At 48.1% G+C, this 22523-nt stretch overlaps 1 protein-coding gene and 1 pseudogene across 1 annotated transcript in view; both read left to right on the plus strand.

Annotated features, from left to right (window-relative positions):
* The first annotated feature begins 1478 nt into the window (after nucleotides 1-1478).
* On the plus strand, nucleotides 1479-4034 carry LOC124018863 (annotated as a pseudogene).
* A 1-nt stretch (nucleotide 4035) lies between these two features.
* LOC124018864 (Na(+)/H(+) exchange regulatory cofactor NHE-RF1-like) overlaps nucleotides 4036-22523 on the plus strand; it is a gene marked incomplete at its 5' end in the record, with an annotated part of 84715 nt that continues 66227 nt past the window's right edge. Inside the window, one exon of the mRNA XM_046334172.1 lies at nucleotides 4036-4152. Coding sequence (XP_046190128.1) covers nucleotides 4036-4152 — 117 coding nt within the window. The remainder of the gene's footprint in view (nucleotides 4153-22523) is intronic.

Genomic DNA, 22523 nt, shown 5'->3' on the forward strand with positions numbered 1-22523 from the left:
GGACTGCTCCTCCAAGAAGAGACACTAATATCCTGGGATGACAATAAAGACAGGACTGCTCCTCCAAGAAGAGACACTAATATCCTGGAATGACACTAAAGACAGGACTGCTCCTCCAAGAAGAGACACTAATATCCTGGAATGACAATAAAGACAGGACTGCTCCTCCAAGAAGAGACACTAATATCCTGGAATGACAATAAAGACAGGACTGCTCCTCCAAGAAGAGACACTAATATCCTGGAATGACAATAAAGACAGGACTGCTCCTCCAAGAAGAGACACTAATATCCTGGAATGACAATAAAGACAGGACTGCTCCTCCAAGAAGAGACACTAATATCCTGGAATGACACTAAAGACAGGACTGCTCCTCCAAGAAGAGACACTAATATCCTGGAATGACACTAAAGACAGGACTGCTCCTCCAAGAAGAGACACTAATATCCTGGAATGACACTAAAGACAGGACTGCTCCTCCAAGAAGAGACACTAATATCCTGGAATGACAATAAAGACAGGACTGCTCCTCCAAGAAGAGACACTAATATCCTGGAATGACACTAAAGACAGGACTGCTCCTCCAAGAAGAGACACTAATATCCTGGAATGACAATGAGAAAAGACAGGACTGCTCCTCCAAGAAGAGACACTAATATCCTGGAATGACACTAAAGACAGGACTGCTCCTCCAAGAAGATACACTAATATCCTGGAATGACACTAAAGACAGGACTGCTCCTCCAAGAAGAGACCCTAATATCCTGGGATGACACTAAAGACAGGACTGCTCCTCCTCAGTTTCTCTTTCTTGTTGTGTTTAATCCACAGTTTGAAAAGTATGAGAAATAGTGCTGTCTGCAAGTTACAAATAATTTCTTTTAAAATATGAGCTGGCATGCAGTCACCTAGCAAAAATTATTTTGTGTTTCTATGGAGGTGCTGACTACAAAATCACCAAGATCAGTTTCAGGGGAAACTTCCCCCAGAGGACACAGAAATGTATTAGTGCTCCTCTCACTAGTTTGACTGTGACCATGCAGGCCAGACGGGCTCCCCCTTCTGTTGCAGTTCAGCTTGTGCTACTCAGTGTAGGATAGGGTGCGTTCCAATAACATCTCCCTTCTCCTGCAGTGTACACTTGTTCACTCGTTCCCACAAATCCCCCCCACCACCACCACACACAAAAAAATTGATACTATTATCACTTTTCATACCCTTTTTACATGTATTTCGTGATTTGACCACTTAGGGGCACCATTGTAACATGAACGGTATGCGTAATTGTATGCCATGCGTAATGGTGCTAGAGGGTCATGTTACAAATAAATCGTTATTTACCTGAATTTAATGACAATGAATCATTGTGTTGTCAACATGATACAATTGAGTCCTTTCCGACACAACAAAACAACCTCCTAACTATTTTTGGTGAGGTCGCCATTTTGGACACTTGAGACACCCAGCGAGCACACTGATTGGTCGATTACATGCGGAGTCCTCATACCTGGACACCCATCCCGTGCTAAACGGCAGCATTTCCACAGTATGCGCTTGATTAGGCTACTCAGTGAGAAAGGACCCCTTCTTAGACCACTCTTCAAGAGCCGCGCTCTTATAATGACAGCCCCAGAAAAACTCGTTGATTTCTAGCAAGGGAGGTGCTATTACGCACCAAACGAGTGTCCTATCCAATTATCTGTAAACCCGGCTTGTGTTGTAATTGAATCCTTATTCCCCAACCGGTTGTTATGGATGGAGGTCGAGAGAGGGGTTAGTTAGTGCCTGTTTCTCTTTCCTGGTGCAGCATGTTGCACGGGGGGTCTCTCGCTTTATCAGTCCTCAGGATGGGCAAGTTGGAGGGATTGAGGACGCTGCGCCGCCAACAAGGATAATTCACTCGTTTTCGGAGAGACGACACGACTAGCGGATATCTTGGCTCCACCATGCAATACGTTCGCCTGGGAAGATAATTTAGCCTATTTTTAGGAGGAGTTTGCCTTTATTACATGTGAAGTTCTATGCTGGAATATAATTTTTAATACGGGGTGTTTTCTTGTGTTTGGAGCGTTTTTGTGTGTGAAGAACCTGCAGAGCAACTTTTGGAACATATTACGCACACGCAGCGGATGGTGTTTTACATGTAGAGTGAAAGTTTCGCTCTGCGCTCTGTTGGGTCATTATTGTATTACCTTTTTGTATGTTTTCTGCTTTTCTAACTATATTCAAGAACAAAATAGGTTTAAAGTCCTGGACTGCAGGAGAAATGGCCAGCGAACTGAAACCACGGCTTTGTATCATGACAAAGAGTGAGAACGGGTATGGGTTTCACTTGCACGGTGAGAAGGGGAAGAACGGCCAGTTCATTCGCAAAGTTGAGCCCGCGTCGTCAGCCGAAGCTTCGGGGCTGCGCCCGGGGACCGTGTCATTGAGGTGAACGGGGGAAATGTGGAGAAAGATACGCACCATCAAGTGAGTATAGCACATCACGAACTGTCCAACTCCATCCGGTTTTCTCTGTCAGTGGTCTACATCGACATGTTTAATATGCGCCAGCAGCACACCACCCTGCATACCACTGCTGGCTTTAACCAGCAGCACACCACCCTGCATAACACTGCTGGCTTTAACCAGCAGCACACCACCCTGCATAACACTGATGGCTTTAACCAGCAGCACACCACCCTGCATACCACTGCTGGCTTTAACCAGCAGCACACCACCCTGCATAACACTGATGGCTTTAACCAGCAGCACACCACCCTGCATACCACTACTGACTTTAACCAGCAGCACACCACCCTGCATAACACTGATGGCTTTAACCAGCAGCACACCACCCTGCATACCACTACTGACTTTAACCAGCAGCACACCACCCTGCATACCACTACTGACTTTAACCAGCAGCACACCACTGATGGCTTTCCTGCATAACACTGCTGGCTGCCTTCTGAAGCTAAGCAGTGTTGGTCCAGGTCAGTCGCTGGATGGGAAACCTGATGCTGCTGGAAGTGGTGTTGGAGGGCCAGTAGGAGGCACCCTTTCCTCTGGTCTAAAAATAATGGCCCAGGGCAGTCATTGGGGACATTGCCCTGTGTAGGGTGCTGTCTTTTGGATGGGATGTTAAACGGGTGTCCTGACTCTCTGTGGTCACTAAAGATCCCATGACACTTATTGTCAGAGTAGAGGTGTTAATCCTAGTGTCCTGGCTAAATTCCCAATCTAACCCTCATACCATCATTGCCACCTAATCATCCCCAGTTTACAATTGGCTCGTTCATCCCCCTCCTCTCCCCTGTAACTATTCCCCAGGTTGTTGCTGTAAATGAGAATGTGTTCCCAAACCCTCCCTCCCTAGTCCTTTACCCCGCGCCGCTCAGCAGTAAGTCATCACTGGCGGAGACAGACGTCTACTGGGAGGCCTGGGACAAGGGAGACCCACTTTAGACACTTCAACAAAGAGGCTGACATGATGTAGGGTCCAGCTACTGTAGAGAGTGTTGGTGTTTCTGTCTCCCATCACCCCCTATTCCCTGTAGTCCACTACTTCATTATCATGTCAATTATCATGTTATTACTCTCTTTCTCTTTCTCTCCCTATCTTACGCTTTCATCCTCTCCTTTGTTCCATTCCATTCAAAGGGCTTTATTGGCATGGGAAACATATGTTTATATTGCCAAAGCAAGTGAACTAGATAATAAACAACAGAGTAATATATACAATTTTAAAAAATGAACAGTAACACTCACAAGTTTCAAATATACACATTTCAAATGTCATATTATGGCTATGTACAGTGTTATAATGATGTGCAATAATGATCTCCCTCTCCCCACAGGTGGTGCAGAGGATCAAGGCGGTGGAGCATGAGACCAGGCTGCTGGTGGTAGACCGGGAGACGGACGAGTACCTTCGCAGCCTGCGCCTCGTCTGCACCGAGGAGATGGCTGTCCATCTGGGGGGACCCACCTCTGTTTCCCCTGCCTCACCCCCAGCCTCACCACCCCCAGCCTCACCACCCCCTCCTCGCCCCGGCCTCCTCGCACACAGCCAAGAGAGAGAACGGCTCTGTGTCCAAGCTGCCCACTACCCTGACCAGAGAGGTACCCAAGCCCACGCGAAGGTCACCGTCGCGGGCCGCCAAGAAGGTGCGTACCCCTCGGTTGAGACTCAATGGATGTTTACTTTGTGGGGGTGTTGTGGTGGTGGGTTAGTGCTGGACTGGAACAAAAGCCTCCACATGCACAAACACACACCAGAGACCACCAGCTGACATAGATACATGCTTTTTACACTGGAGTAGGGCTGTGTTCTTGTGTTCTTGGCTGGAACAAAATCCTGCACTCATATCTGCACATCAGAGATGGACTGAAGGCTCCAGGATCAGGGGATGGTATTTCGGGGATTATGGCTGAAGTTAGGGGATGTTCGAGAGAACATAGAGTACTTACTTTGGCCTTTGAATTCCTTATGGAATTCCACACTTCCTATCTCTTCCAAACCCTTCTGTCCTGCACCATTCCTTCAAGGTGTTGATACGTCACCCCCACTATCTTCATGTCTTGTTCTGTGTCACCACTCAAGGTGTTCTTGGGTCTTCCTCTCTTGCTTTCACCCTGTGGGTTCCAGGTAAGATTGAGTTCAAGGGTAGCTCAAGGGTAGATAAACCCAATCTGCTATCTTCTATCTGCACAGTACCATGCTGTCACCGTGTGCTGGTATTTGAATGTGGGTCAGCATTCTCTCGCTGTAGCAGCCAGAGAAGCCGATGTATAACATCTTATTGCCTTTAGTCACAGATCTAGGGTCAGTCTATCTTCCCCAAATCATAACCTACACTATTAGGGGGAGACATACAAATTGACCTTAGATCTGTGTCTAAGGGTGACTCCATCCTATACCCGCTGAGATCTGATTACCTGGGTCTTGTTTTTTGAGCTGGCTGACTGAGCTCCAACCTGATCTGATGGCCTAGATTAGATTAGACCTGTCCTCTATTTGAAGGGAGCCCTGTGTGTGTGTGTGTGTGTGTGTGTGTGTGTGTGTGTGTGTGTGTGTGTGTGTGTGTGTGTGTGTGTGTGTGTGTGTGTGTGTGTGTGTGTGTGTGTGTGTGTGTGTGTGTGTGTGTGTGTGTGTGTGTGTGTGTGTGTGTGTGTGTGTGTGTGTGTGTGTGTGTGTGTGTGTGTCAGGTGGCAGGATTGGTTCCAGACTTCTTGTAGTTTCAATGGTCAGAAAGGCACTCAAAGGTCAAGGGTCATTACATCACAGTGGTTAGGATTCTGACCTAATGGACAATGCAGCAATTCTCCCTGTGCTTGTCAAGTACCTCAGTGACATCCTGTGGCTGAAGAAACTACTATCCATACAGTATTACAGTAATATAATATAATAATAATAATAATAATAATAATAATAATAATATATGCTATTTAGCAGACGCTTTTATCCAAAGCGACTTACAGTCATGTGTGCATACATTCTATGTATGGGTGGTCCCGGGGATCAAACCCACTACCCTGGCGTTACAAGCGCCATGCTCTACCAACTGAGCTACAGAAGGACCACGAGACCTCAGTGTAGAAGTGCTGGGCTAGGATCAGTTTAGTGTTTTAGATCATAATAAATAAATAACAATAAATAAGATGGATGGACAGGGGGACCTGATCCTAGATCAGCCCTCCTACTCTGTAAAGCTTTATGAATAGGGACCCTTGGGTGAACATGTTCTGGTGAATGGCTGTATGTGCAGATGTCTGAAATATGATAGCCCTGGCTTATGGGCTGCAAACAGTTTGTTTTCTCAAATCTAGTTCAAGTATTGCATGTTGATTTGGAAAACATTTCCGTTGGGTCCCTGTCTTCCTGACAATCTACTCTGCTTTTGTTTTCATCTGCAAGAGGAGGCTCCTCTGCTTCTGTTTCATGCATTCAACAGAACATGTGTTTTCACTTACGCTCGTCTTGCCAATTGGTGCACGATGCAGAACTCTTATTTCTACAAAAGCACTGACAAGGCCAATCAGTGTGTGTGTGTGGGGGGCGTGTGGTGTATGTGTGCATGCGTGCATGCAGTGTGTGTGTGTGCGTGTTTAGCCTTTGCTCTGCTGCGATCGCTTTGTGAGCCGTGGAGAGAAATCCCAGCAGCCTGAGGGGCCAGAAGGCCTAACTAAGCTCAGGAAATGTATCCCCCCCCCACACCCCTCCCTCTCTCTCTCAATCTCTCTCTGCCCAAGCTTGCCTGAAGAGAACATAAAATACACAGAGACCCCAGAAACAAATCCTTTCCAAGTGGAGAGGAGGAAAGGAGAGGAAAGGAAAGGAGAGGAAAGGACCGAGTTTGGGAAACCCTGCACAACAGCCAGTCAGTGGGCCAGTGTAGGGTAGTATGGATGTCTGGAGGACACGCACACTCACACTTTCATGTATGCACGGCACACATACACACACTCATGTATGCACGGCACGCACACTCACACTCTCATGTATGCACGGCACACTCACACTCTCATGTATGCACGGCACGCACACTCACACTCTCATGTATGCACGGCACGCACACTCACACTCTCATGTATGCACGGCACACTCGCACTCTCATGTATGCACGGCACACATACACACACTCATGTATGCACGGCACGCACACTCACACTCTCATGTATGCACGGCACACTCACACTCTCATGTATGCACGGCACGCACACTCACACTCTCATGTATGCACGGCACACTCGCACTCTCATGTATGCACGGCACACATACACACACTCATGTATGCACGGCACGCACACTCACACTCATGTATGCACGGCACACTCACACTCTCATGTATGCACGGCACGCACACTCACACTCTCATGTATGCACGGCACACTCACACTCTCATGTATGCACGGCACGCACACTCACACTCTCATGTATGCACGGCACACTCACACTCTCATGTATGCACGGCACGCACACTCACACTCTCATGTATGCACGGCACACTCGCACTCTCATGTATGCACGGCACACATACGCACTCTCATGTATGCACGGCACACATACACACACTCATGTATGCACGGCACGCACACTCACACTCTCATGTATGCACGGCACACTCACACTCTCATGTATGCACGGCACGCACACTCACACTCTCATGTATGCACGGCACACTCGCACTCTCATGTATGCACGTCACGCACACTCACACTCTCATGTATGCACGGCACACTCACACTCTCATGTATGCACTCACACATGCACGGCACACTCACACTCTCATGTATGCACGGCACGCACACTCACACTCTCATGTATGCACGGCACACTCACACTCTCATGTATGCACACACACACACTCATGTATGCACGGCACACACTCACACACTCATGTATGCACGGCACACTCACACTCTCATGTATGCACGGCACGCACACACACACACTCATGTATGCACGGCACACATACACACACTCATGTATGCACGGCACGCACACTCACACTCTCATGTATGCACAGCACACTCACACTCTCATGTATGCACGGCATGCACACTCACATTCTCATGTATGCACGGCACGCACACTCATGTATGCATGGCACACTCACACACTCATGTATGCACGGCACGCACACACTCTCATGTATGCACGGCACGCACACTCACACTCTCATGTATGCACGGCACGCACACTCACATTCTCATGTATGCACGGCACGCACACACTCTCATGTATGCACGGCACGCACACTCACACTCTCATGTATGCACGGCACGCACACTCACATTCTCATGTATGCACGGCACGCACACTCATGTATGCATGGCACACTCACACACTCATGTATGCACGGCACGCACACACACACACACACACACTCATGTATGCATGGCACACACACACACTCATGTATGCATGGCACACTCACACACTCATGTATGCACAGCACGCACACACACACACACACACACTCATGTATGCATGGCACACACACACACTCATGTATGCATGGCACACTCACACACTCATGTATGCATGGCACACTCACACACTCATGTATGCACGGCACGCACACACACACATTCTCATGTATGCACGGCACACACACACTCATGTATGCAGGCACACACACACTCATGTATGCACGACACACACACACTCATGTATGCACGGCACACACACACACTCATGTATGCATGGCACACTCACACACTCATGTATGCATGGCACACTCACACACTCATGTATGCACGGCACGCACACACACACACACACACACACTCATGTATGCACGGCACGCACACTCACACTCATGTATGGACGGCACGCACACACACACTCTCATGTATGCACGGCACACTCACACTCATGTATGCACGGCACGCACACACACACTCATGTATGCACGGCACGCACACTCACACTCTCATGTATGCACGGCACGCACACACTCATGTATGCACGGCACGCACACACTCATGTATGCACGGCACGCACACTCATGTATGCATGGCACACTCACACTCATGTATGCACGGCACGCACACACACACTAATGTATGGACGGCACGCACACACACACTCTCATGTATGCACGGCACGCACACTCACACTCTCACGTAGGACTAGGGTCCTGCAGCTGGACATGTCTATGGTAATGTGTAACAAGCTGTGGGTGGACGAGGAGGTGATATTTCCTGTTTTATTACAAAGGGATCAAAGTGTGTTTGTGAGATATGTGCATGCATGCATGTGTGTCCACTCTAATCCACAGAGCTAAAATAATGTATTTATTTGTTGATATAGTTTAGTTGGTGGCCAGGACTCATTATAAAATAATAAGGGGACAGTATCCGGTCTGCAGCCTTCAGCTGACCCCAATGCCTGTACTCTGTCAGTGTCCCAACTGAGAGTCCATGTTTTATAAGAGATGGATTTCAGTCTAGATATGTAATATAAAACATGGACCATGCATCTGTAACTTCCATTGCAGACTCCAGAGGCTGAGAGTGAGGGGGGGGGTGTCAGTACCAGCCGTCTGTCTCACACCCTGTCTCCCACACATGTCTGTTTTCCCTCCTTGGCCTCCGCTGTGGTCCATAAAACAGACATAGAAATGTCTGACCAGCTGGATGGATGGGGGAACAGGGAGGGAGGGGCTCTGTAGCAGGGCTGCAGTCTTTCACAGGATGGCTGCTTAACCACAGAGCAGTTCTGATCAGTTTTAGATGTGACTGTTTAGTCTACTCAGTTATCTAGAACTCTAAAGGACCTCTCTTTTCCTCTCATCTCTACTGTGTATGCAGTGAGCCCAGTTTGCTACAGTAAGTGTTGTCAGGGCAGCCAGACTCCTAGGGTTACCTTGAATTCCAGGACTTCCTGGGGGGAGGAGTCGAGGGAGGAGCTGAGGGATTAGGCTCCAGTCTGCAGCCCAGTCTGTTCTGGGGCTGGGAAGTAGTGCAGGCAGCGCCTCTACAGAGCTCCACAGACCCCCTGTCACCAACCATAATCACGAACACATTCGCCTAATGTGTGTGTGTGTATGTTCATGTGTGCACGCGTGTGTGTCTGCATATGTGCATGTGTGCATTACTGCCTGCGTACGTGGGTGTATGCATGCTTGTCTGTATGTCCACATGCCACCTTTTGCATCAGTGCATCTGTGTGTGTAGAAGTCATACGATTCTCCCTGGGGTTTTCTGGGTTTGATCTCCCTTCATCTTCTGGTTTCCTTTTCCCTGCATTCCTCTACTGTTTACACTCCTGTGGATTTGAGAGACAGCTAAGAAAGTCCAGAAGAAGAGATGAACTCAGAACCAACTGATTTCAGGCTGTACTGACTATGTGACTGTACTCTAGCTGTACTGACTGAGTGACTGTAGCTGTTCTGACTGAGTGACTGTACTGGCTGTGGGACTGTACTGTAGCTGTACTGACTATGTGACTGTACTGTAGCTGTACTGACTATGTGACTATACTGTAGCTGTACTGACTGAGTGACTGTAGCTGTACTGACTATGTGACTGTACTGTAGCTGTACTGACTATGTGACTATACTGTAGCTGTACTGACTGATTGACTGTAGCTGTACTGGCTGTGGGACTGTACTGGCTGTGGGGCTGTAGCTGTACTGACTGTGTGACTGTACTGTAGCTGTACTGACTGAGTGACTGAGACTGTACTGTCTGTGGGACTGTATCTGTTCTGGCTGTGTGACTGTACTGGCTGTGGGACTCTAGCTGTGCTGACTGTACTGGCTGTGGGACTGTATCTGTTCTGACTGTGACTGTACTGTCTGTGGGACTGTATCTGTTCTGACTGTGTGACTGTACTGGCTGTGGGACTCTAGCTGTGCTGACTGTACTGGCTGTGGGACTGTATCTGTTCTGACTGTACTGTCTGTGGGACTGTATCTGTTCTGACTGTGTGACTGTACTGGCTGTGGGACTCTAGCTGTGCTGACTGTACTGGCTGTGGGACTGTATCTGTGCTGACTGTGTGACTGTACTGGCTGTGGGACTCTAGCTGTGCTGACTGTACTGGCTGTGGGACTGTATCTGTGCTGACTGTACTGGCTGTGGGACTGTGTGACTGTACTGGCTGTGGGACTGTATCTGTTCTGACTGTGTGACTGTACTGGCTGTGGGACTGTATCTGTTCTGACTGTGTGACTGTACTGGCTGTGGGACTGTAGCTGTACTGACTGTGTGACTGTACTGGCTGTGGGACTGTAGCTGTGCTGACTGTGGGACTGTATCTGTACTGACTGTGTGACTGTACTGGCTGTGGGACAGTAGCTGTGCTGACTGTGGGACTGTATCTGTTCTGACTGTGTGACTGTACTGGCTGTGTGACTGTAGCTGTACTGACTGTGTGACTGTACTGACTGTGACTGTACTGGCTGTGGGACTGTGTGACTGTACTGACTGTGTGACTGTACTGGCTGTGGGACTGTATCTGTTCTGGCTGTGGGACTGTAGCTGTACTGACTGTGTGACTATACTGACTGTGTGACTGTACTGGCTGTGGGACTGTATCTGTTCTGGCTGTGGGACTGTAGCTGTACTGACTGTGTGACTGTACTGACTGTGTGACTGTACTGGCTGTGGGACTGTATCTGTTCTGGCTGTGGGACTGTAGCTGTACTGACTGTGACTGTACTGACTGTGTGACTGTACTGGCTGTGGGACTGTAGCTGTAATGACTGGGTGACTGTACTGACTGTGACTGTACTGGCTGTGGGACTGTAGCTGTACTGACTGTGTGACTATACTGACTGTGTGACTGTACTGGCTGTGGGACTGTATCTGTTCTGGCTGTGGGACTGTAGCTGTAGCTGTGCTGACTGTGTGACTGTACTGGCTGTGGGACTGTAGCTATACTGACTATGTGACTGTATGTACTGACTGTGTGACTGTAGCTGTACTGACTGAGTGACTGTAGCTGTACTGACTGAGTGACTATAGCTGTACTGACTGTATGACTGTATCTGTACTGACTGTGTGACTGTAGCTGTACTGACTGTGACTGTAGCTGTACTGACTGTGTGGCTGTAGCTGTACTGACTGAGTGACTGTAGCTGTACTGACTGTGTGACTATAGCTGTACTGACTGTATGACTGTATCTGTACTGACTGTGTGACTGTAGCTGTACTGACTGTGACTGTAGCTGTACTGACTGTGTGGCTGTAGCTGTACTGACTGTGTGACTGTAGCTGTACTGACTGTGACTGTAGCTGTACTGACTGTGTGACTGTAGCTGTACTGACTGTGACTGTAGCTGTACTGAATGTGTGACTGTAGCTGTACTGACTGTGACTGTAGCTGTACTGACTGTGTGACTGTAGCTGTACTGACTGTGTGGCTGTAGCTGTACTGACTGTGTGGCTGTAGCTGTACTGACTGTGTGATTATAGCTGTACTGACTGTGACTGTAGCTGTACTGACTGTGTGACTGTAGCTGTACTGACTGTGTGACTGTAGCTGTACTGACTGTGTGACTGTAGCTGTACTGACTGTGAAGAAAAAGAAGGTGAAACTGGGGAGAAAGTGAGTGCTAGAGAGGAGAGAGATAGAGAGAGACAGGCATATGGTTGTAATATTATGCACATACTGTATGTAAATAGTGGTGGATATAAAACTCAAAACAGAAAGGAGAACATTTTCTCATTTTCATCCATAAGCACAGCAGGCTTACCTATACAGTCATGTGAGTCGTGTCCAGCTTTCTAAAATGTATTTTTTTAACCACTAATAGAATCCTAATAGAATCCTAATAGAATCCTACTGAGGACAATGACTGGAGCTGCAGAGGGAGTGTAACAGTTATATAACACATTGTGTTGCACGTAAGAACATCCCTTAGCCGTGGTATATTGGCCATATACCACACCTACTCTGGCCTTATTGCTTAATTAACAGGGGGCGTGGGTATATCTGAAGGCTGCTCTCCACACAAACACATGCACTCACACACGCACACAAAGAGAGAGAAAGAGACACACACATGCACGCACACACTGACAGGGGTCTAGATATTACAGTAGAATCCTCTGTCTAACCCAGCCAAGACTATTCCTTCAGGTGTATATATATAGACTGATGTAAAGAGACTCACTCCAGGGCCTAACAGCAGCTAACAGCTTCCTGAGACATAATCAAAGAAACAGAACACCCCCTCCCCCCTCGACAGAGGAGACGAGAGAGGAGACGAGATTGTGTCATTATCAAATGAAAGAGTTTCGTCTTTTGCTTGCCTCTCTCTCTCTCAATTTCAATTACATTTCAATATAAGGGCTTTAATGGCATGGGAATCATATGTTTAGATTTGCCAAAGCAAATGGGGGCTCCCGAGTGGCACAACAGTCTGTGGCACTGCATCTCAGTGCAAGAGGCATCACTACAGTCCCTGGTTCAATTCCAGGCTGTATCACATCCAGCTGTGATTGGGAATCCCATAGGGTGGCACATTTATTCTTAACCTTTTTTTTTAAAGCAAGTGGAATAGATCATTAACCAAAGTGAAATAAACAATAAAAAATATACTCACACACTTGCCAATCAGACCTTACCATTGGATGAATGAGTGGCTTTTAACCTGCCGGTGAAATGGCGAAGGAAATGAAAACGGAACCATGTGGTCATGAGGATGTATCCCTTACAACACTTACACAGTCACACAAACACACCCCCCCTCTCTCACCTTCTCCAGAAGAGGCGGGGCTTGGTCTTGTATTGTCACCAGCACCCGTGATAAAGTGTCAGGTGTCACTTTCTCACAGCATCACACAGAGCAGCCTCAGCCAGACCTACACGCACACACTTACACTCACACACACACACACTCACACAGACAAACCACTACAGAGACTACTCTTCTCATGCGTCTTTGGTGCCGGTGGTTGAGAACAGGTGTGTGACATCATTAGGACTGTGTTTGTGTGGTTCTCCTTCAGTTATATCACCTTACTGTGTTGGCATCAAGCAAAACTATTTTGTCACTTGATTGTGTGGGGGTTGGTGTCACTCATTGTGACATCAGTAGAGTGTGTAGGTGTTGGGGGGAAACAGGTAAAAAACACCTTGTTGACCTCCATATCTGTGTAGCACACACACACAAACACACACACACACACACAAACACACAGAGAGAGACAGAGACAGACACACACACACACACACACATAGAGAGAGAGAGACAGAGACACACACACTAGTGATATGTGGGTTGACTCACAACCTGATGGCCCCGATGTTATATCCACGTGGCAAACGGGTTTCGGGTCATTAAATATTGTTGTTGTGTGATAATTCTGAGGCACTATACAAATTCGATAGTCACAAGATGGACTTCAAAACGTTGCCTGTGACATGGCAAGAGAACTGTAGCCTACTGTTGAGATGGGTTAACTGGAAAGTGAAATCTGGACGCTGACTGTGGGTGTATATCCTCTCAAATGGCCTTGTTATTAACTCCTGCAGACTGAACCATTTCCTGCAGTAACATGATACACCAAATGTAGGAACAACTTGGACTTGGGAACAGCAGTGATTTCTTTCTTTCAGCCTCTGGAGAGAATGTGAATGTGCAGTTATATACCGTCTGTAGAGGTGCTGTCTTTATCAGCATCATAACATTTGATCGTATTTCGGCCACATAAAATATGTGTGTAGCGGTGCACACACAATATGTATGTGTGTGCACCGCTAGTACACACACACCGCTAGCACACACACCGCTAACACACACACACCGCTAACTCACACACACACACACCGCTAGCACACACACACCGCTAGCACACACACACCGCTAACACACACACCGCTAACACACACACACCGCTAACACACACACACCGCTGTGTGTGTGTGTGTGTGTGTGTGTGTGTGTGTGTGTGTGTGTGTGTGTGTGTGTGTGTGTGTGTGTGTGTGTGTGTGTGTGTGTGTGTGTGTGTGTGTGTGTGTGTGTGTGTGTGTGTGTGTGTGTGTGTGTGTGTGTTGGAGTGTCAGTGTAGTATGTTTCGGTGTGTGGTTAGCGTCCAGTGAGTTTACATCCAGCCTGTGCGAGAGACTCAGTGCAAAGAAATATGAATAAATGAAGGGGGTCAATGCAAATAGTCCAGATAGCCATTTGATGAACTGTTCAGCAGTCTTATGTCTTGGGGAAGAAGAAGCTGATCAGAAGACCTTTCACATACGCCTGATATGGTGGAACCTGGTGAGGAAGACATGGTGGAACCTATTGCGGAAGACATGGTGGAACCTATTGAGGAAGACATGGTGGAACCTGGTGAGGAAGACATGGTGGAACCGATTGAGGAAGACATGGTGGAACCTATTGAGGAAGACATGGTGGAACCTGGTGAGGAAGACATGGTGGAACCTATTGCGGAAGACATGGTGGAACCTATTGAGGAAGACATGGTGGAACCTGGTGAGGAAGACATGGTGGAACCTATTGAGGAAGACATGGTGGAACCTATTGAGGAAGACATGGTGGAACCTGGTGAGGAAGACATGGTGGAACCTATTGAGGAAGACATGGTGGAACCTATTGAGGAAGACATGGTGGAACCTATTGAGGAAGACATGGTGGAACCTATTGAGGAAGACATGGTGGAACCTGGTGAGGGAAGACATGGTGGAACCTATTGAGGAAGACATGGTGGAACCTGGTGAGGAAGACATGGTGGAACCTATTGAGGAAGACATGGTGGAACCTGGTGGAACCTGGTGAGGAAGACATGGTGGAGGAAGACATGGTGGAACCTATTGAGGAAGACATGGTGAAGGAAGACATGGTGGAACCTATTGAGGAAGACATGGTGGAACCTATTGAGGAAGACATGGTGAAGGAAGACATGGTGGAACCTATTGAGGAAGACATGGTGGAACCTATTGAGGAAGACATGGTGGAACCATGAGGAAGACATGGTGGAACCTATTGAGGAAGACATGGTGGAACCTGGTGAGGAAGACATGGTGGAACCTATTGCGGAAGACATGGTGGAACCTATTGAGGAAGACATGGTGGAACCTGGTGAGGAAGACATGGTGGAACCTATTGAGGAAGACATGGTGGAACCTATTGAGGAAGACATGGTGGAACCTGGTGAGGAAGACATGGTGGAACCTATTGAGGAAGACATGGTGGAACCTATTGAGGAAGACATGGTGGAACCTGGTGAGGAAGACATGGTGGAACCTATTGAGGAAGACATGGTGGAACCTATTGAGGAAGACATGGTGGAACCTGGTGAGGAAGACATGGTGGAACCTATTGAGGAAGACATGGTGGAACCTATTGAGGAAGACATGGTGGAACCTGGTGAGGAAGACATGGTGGAACCTATTGCGGAAGACATGGTGGAACCTATTGAGGAAGACATGGTGGAACCTGGTGAGGAAGACATGGTGGAACCTATTGAGGAAGACATGGTGGAACCTATTGAGGAAGACATGGTGGAACCTGGTGAGGAAGACATGGTGGAACCTAGGAAGACATGGTGGAACCTATTGAGGAAGACATGGTGGAACCTATTGAGGAAGACATGGTGGAACCTGGTGAGGAAGACATGGTGGAACCTATTGAGGAAGACATGGTGGAACCTGGTGAGGAAGACATGGTGGAACCTATTGAGGAAGACATGGTGGAACCTATTGAGGAAGACATGGTGGAACCTGGTGAGGAAGACATGGTGGAACCTATTGAGGAAGACATGGTGGAACCTATTGAGGAAGACATGGTGGAACCCAGGAAGACATGGTGGAACCTATTGAGGAAGACATGGTGGAACCTGGTGAGGAAGACATGGTGGAGGAAGACATGGTGGAACCTATTGAGGAAGACATGGTGGAACCTGGTGAGGAAGACATGGTGGAACCTGAGGAGGAAGACATGGTGGAACCATGAAGACATGGAACCTATTGAGGAAGACATGGTGGAACCTGGTGAGGAAGACATGGTGGAACCTATTAAGGAAGACATGGTGGAACCTATTGAGGAAGACATGGTGGAACCATGGTGGAACCTAGGAAGACATGGTGGAACCTATTGAGGAAGACATGGTGGAACCTGGTGAGGAAGACATGGTGGAACCTATTGATGGTGGGAAGACATGGTGGAACCTGGTGAGGAAGAAGAACTATTGAGGAAGACATGGTGGAACCTATTGAGGAAGACATGGTGGAACCTATTGAGGAAGACATGGTGGAACCTATGGTGAGGAAGACATGGTGGAACCTATTGAGGAAGACATGGTGGAACCTATTGAGGAAGACATGGTGGAACCATGAGGAAGACATGGTGGAACCTGAGGAAGACATTGAGAACCTATTGAGGAAGACATGGTGGAACCTGGTGAGGAAGACATGGTGGAAGACATGGTGGAACCTATTGAGGAAGACATGGTGGAACCTGGTGAGGAAGACATGGTGGAAGGAAGACATGGTGGAACCTGGTGAGGAAGACATGGTGGAACCTGGTGAGGAAGACATGGTGGAACCTATTGAGGAAGACATGGTGGAACCTGGTGAGGAAGACATGGTGGAACCTATTGAGGAAGACATGGTGGAACCTGGTGAGGAAGACATGGTGGAACCTATTGAGGAAGACATGGTGGAACCTATTGAGGAAGACATGGTGGAACCTGGTGAGGAAGACATGGTGGAACCTATTGAGGAAGACATGGTGGAACCTGGTGAGGAAGACATGGTGGAACCTATTGAGGAAGACATGGTGGAACCTGGTGAGGAAGACATGGTGGAACCTATTGAGGAAGACATGGTGGAACCTATTGAGGAAGACATGGTGGAACCTGGTGAGGAAGACATGGTGGAACCTATTGCGGAAGACATGGTGGAACCTATTGAGGAAGACATGGTGGAACCTGGTGAGGAAGACATGGTGGAACCTATTAAGGAAGACATGGTGGAACCTATTGAGGAAGACATGGTGGAACCATGGTGGAGGAAGACATGGTGGAACCTATTGAGGAAGACATGGTGGAACCTGGTGAGGAAGACATGGTGGAACCTATTGAGGAAGACATGGTGGAACCTGGTGAGGAAGACATGGTGGAACCTATTGAGGAAGACATTGGAACCTGGTGAGGAAGACATGGTGGAACCTATTGAGGAAGACATGGTGGAACCTATTGAGGAAGACATGGTGGAACCTGGTGAGGAAGACATGGTGGAACCTATTGCGGAAGACATGGTGGAACCTGGTGAGGAAGACATGGTGGAACCTGGTGAGGAAGACATGGTGGAACCTAGGAAGACATGAGGAAGACATGGTGGAACCTATTGAGGAAGACATGGTGGAACCTGGTGAGGAAGACATGGTGGAACCTATTGAGGAAGACATGGTGGAACCTGGTGAGGAAGACATGGTGGAACCTATTGAGGAAGACATGGTGGAACCTATTGAGGAAGACATGGTGGAACCTGGTGAGGAAGACATGGTGGAACCTATTGAGGAAGGAACATGGTGGAACCTATTGAGGAAGACATGGTGGAACCTGGTGAGGAAGACATGGTGGAACCTATTGAGGAAGACATGGTGGAACCTGGTGAGGAAGACATGGTGGTGGAAGACATGGTGGAACATATTGAGGAAGACATGGTGGAACCTATTACGGAAGACATTTACATTTACATTTAAGTGGCAGACGCTCTTATCCAGAGCGACTTACAAATTGGTGCATTGGAACCTTATGACATCCAGTGGAACAGCCACTTTACAATAGTGCATCTAAATATTTTAAGGAAGGGGGAACCTGAGAAGGATTACTTTATCCGGAAGACATCCTAAGTATTCCTTAAAGAGAAGACATGGGGTTTCAGGTGTCTCCGGAAGGTGGTGATTGACTCCGCTGTCCTGGCGACATCGTGAGGGAGTTTGTTCCACCATTGGGGAGCCAGAGCAGAACAGTTTTGACTGGGCTGAGCATGGGGAACTGTACTTCCTCAGTGGTAGGGAGATGAGCAGGCCAGACATGGTGGATGAAAGACAGTGCCCTTATTTGGGTGTAGGGAAGATCAGAGCCTGGAGGTACTGAGGTGAACCGTTCCCCTCACAGCTCCGTAGGCAAGCACCATGGTCTTGTAGCGGATGCGAAGACTTCAACTGGAAGCCAGTGGAGAGAAGCGGAGGAGCGGGGTGAACTGGTGAGAGAACTTGGGAAGGTTGAACACTAGACGGGCTGCGGCGTTCTGGATGAGTTGTAGGGGTTTAATGGCACAGGCATGGGGAGCCCAGCCAACAGCGAGACATTGCAGTAATCCAGACGGGAGATGACAAGTGCCTGGATTAGGACCTGCGCCGCTTCCTGGTGAGGAACCGGATGTTGTAGAGCATGAACCTGACAGGAACGTGCCACCGTCTTGATGTTAGTTGAGAACGAACAGGGAGTTGTCCAGGATCACGCCAAGGTTCTTAGCGCTCTGGGAGGAGGACACAATGGAGTTGTCAACCGTGATGGCGAGATCATGGAACGGGCAGTCCTTGAGGAAGACCCGGGAGGAAGAGCAGCTCCGTCTTGCCGAAGTTCAGCTTGAGGTGGTGTCATCCACACTGATATGTCTGCCAGACATGCAGAGACATGGTGGAACCTATTGAGGAAGACATGGTGGAACCTATTACGGAAGACATGGTGGAACCTGGAACGGAAGACATGGTGGAACCTATTGAGGAAGACATGGTGGAACCTATTGCGGAAGACATGGTAGAACCTATTGAGGAAGACATGGTGGAACCTATTGAGGAAGACATGGTGGAACCTATTGAGGAAGACATGGTGGAACCTATTACGGAAGACATGGTGGAACCTATTGAGGAAGACATGGTGGAACCTATTACGGAAGACATGGTGGAACCTATTGTGGAAGACATGGTGGAACCTATTGAGGAAGACATGGTGGAACCTAGTGAGGAAGACATGGTGGAACCTATTGAGGAAGACATGGTGGAACCTATTGAGGAAGACATGGTGGAACCTATTGAGGAAGACATGGTGGAACCTATTGAGGAAGACATGGTGGAACCTATTATGGAAGACATGGGGGAACCTAGTGAGGAAGACATGGTGGAACCTGGTGAGGAAGACATGGGGGAACCTGGTGAGGAAGACATGGGGGAACCTAGTGAGGAAGACATGGTGGAACCTATTGAGGAAGACATGTGGGAACCTACTGAGGAAGACATAGTGGAACCTATTGAGGAAGACATGGTGGAACCTATTGAGGAAGACATGGTGGAACCTATTGAGGAAGACATGGTGGAAGACATTGAGGAAGACATGGTACCTATTGAGGAGGAAGACATGGTGGAACCTATTGAGGAAGACATGGTGGAACCTATTATGGAAGACATGGGGAACCTAGTGAGGAAGACATGGTGGAACCTGGTGAGGAAGACATGGGGGAACCTGGTGAGGAAGACATGGGGGGGAACCTAGTGAGGAAGACATGGAACCTATTGAGGAAGACATGTGGGAACCTACTGAGGAAGACATAGTGGAACCTATTGAGGAAGACATGGTGGAACCTATTATGGAAGACATGGGGGAACCTAGTGAGGAAGACATGGTGGAACCTATTGAGGAAGACATGGTGGAACCTATTGCGGAAGACATGGTAGAACCTATTGAGGAAGACATGGTGGAACCTATTGAGGAAGACATGGTGGAACCTATTGAGGAAGACATGGTGGAACCTATTGAGGAAGACATGGTGGGAAGACATGGTGGAACCTATTGAGGAAGACATGGTGGAACCTATTACGGAAGACATGGTGGAACCTATTGTGGAAGACATGGTAGAACCTATTGAGGAAGACATGGTGGAACCTAGTGAGGAAGACATGGTGGAACCTATTGAGGAAGACATGGTGGAACCTATTGAGGAAGACATGGTGGAACCTATTGAGGAAGACATGGTGGAACCTATTGAGGAAGACATGGTGGAACCTATTATGGAAGACATGGGGGAACCTAGTGAGGAAGACATGGTGGAACCTGGTGAGGAAGACATGGGGGAACCTGGTGAGGAAGACATGGGGGAACCTAGTGAGGAAGACATGGTGGAACCTATTGAGGAAGACATGTGGGAACCTACTGAGGAAGACATAGTGGAACCTATTGAGGAAGACATGGTGGAACCTATTGAGGAAGACATGGTGGAACCTATTGAGGAAGACATGGTGGAACCTATTGAGGAAGACATGGTGGAACCTATTGAGGAAGACATGGTGGAACCTATTATGGAAGACATGGGGGAACCTAGTGAGGAAGACATGGTGGAACCTGGTGAGGAAGACATGGGGGAACCTGGTGAGGAAGACATGGGGGAACCTAGTGAGGAAGACATGGTGGAACCTATTGAGGAAGACATGTGGGAACCTACTGAGGAAGACATAGTGGAACCTATTGAGGAAGACATGGTGGAACCTATTATGGAAGACATGGGGGAACCTAGTGAGGAAGACATGGTGGAACCTGGTGAGGAAGACATGGGGGAACCTGGTGAGGAAGACATGGGGGAACCTAGTGAGGAAGACATGGTGGAACCTATTGAGGAAGACATGGTGGAACCTATTGAGGAAGACATGGTGGAACCTGGTGAGGAAGACATAGTGGAACCTGGTGAGGATGACATAGTGAAACCTAGTGAGGAAGACATGGTGGAACCTGGTGAGGAAGACATGGTGGAACCTATTAAGGAAGACATGGTGGAACCTATTAAGGAAGACATGGTGGAACCTGGTGAGGAAGACATAGTGGAACCTGGTGAGGATGACATATTGAAACCTATTGAGATGGACACACTGACAAACTGCCCTGCCCAGTCCTTGCGTCTGCTGCTGTTAGTCCAGTGATGATTATGAGGGCAGCCAGGCACTTGTTGCTGTTGATGTGGCGTTGATGTGGCTATTCTTCCCACAGTGGTTGAGGCCAGGGATTTTCTGTCTGAACTGTGAGTTGAGTTTATATTTCTCCTTCTGCTGGTTTTGAAGCCATATTGACCCAGAAACCCCTAGCCACAGCTGGGCATAGCGTTATCTGTCAGAACACACACTGTGAGGGTTTTGTTGCTGTTCTGTCAGACTCTCTAGTGGTGATTTTCTCTCTGAACTGTGAGTTGAGTTTATATTTCTCCTGGTTTTGAAGCTGGTTTTGAAGCCATATTGACCCAGAAACCCCTAGCCACAGCTGGGCATAGTGTTATCTGTCAGAACACACACTGTGAGGGTTTTGTTGCTGTTCTGTCAGACTCTCTAGTGGTGATTTTCTCTCTGAACTGTGAGTTGTTGTGAAAATTGGGCATATTTTTGTGCAACCCCTAATGCCTTTTGGAGACTCTCCCTCCCTCTCTGTTCCTCCCTCCCTCTCTGTTCCCTCCTCCTCTCTGTTCCTCCCTCCCTCTCTGCCCCCCCCCCCTCCTCTCTCCCCTGTCACACTCTTTACTGGTGTGTAAGTCTTGATGTAGTTGACAGAACAGAGTAAGTTGTTCGCTGTCAAATCCTCTGAGCTTTTGGTAAATCCACTTGTTTCTGTGGGATTGAGGTCGTTGCTTATGTCTCCGGTGATTTAATTCCCCCACTGGGCACAGACGTCAGTTCAACGTTGAGTTTTTAGTTACATTTGGTTGTTGTCCACTAACGTGAATTCAATGTGTCATTGGATTTGGGTTAAATGTTGGGTGAAGAAAATGCAACATCCTTATCAGTTGATTCAACTTCATTACAATAAGAATTGTTTGTTGTTGAAATGACGTGATTCAAGCAGTCTTTGCCAAGTGAACAGTTACCATATATTCCCTACTTCCATTTTGCCAGTGTCTGTAAAGTAACATTAGTGCAACCACCTGTGTGTGTTTGTGTGCTGTACTCGTGCCCTATGTGAGTTGTATACTGGACGTTCATATGAAAATGGTTAAATAGGTGCTAGTATCTCTCCAGGTGTCGCCATCCACTGTGTCAGAACACACTAACAGTCTCCAGTCTGAAGCGTGTGTCTGGACC

Source organism: Oncorhynchus gorbuscha, unplaced genomic scaffold, assembly GCF_021184085.1.
Source record: "Oncorhynchus gorbuscha isolate QuinsamMale2020 ecotype Even-year unplaced genomic scaffold, OgorEven_v1.0 Un_scaffold_585, whole genome shotgun sequence".
In the NCBI taxonomy this organism is placed as follows: Eukaryota; Metazoa; Chordata; class Actinopteri; order Salmoniformes; family Salmonidae; genus Oncorhynchus; species Oncorhynchus gorbuscha.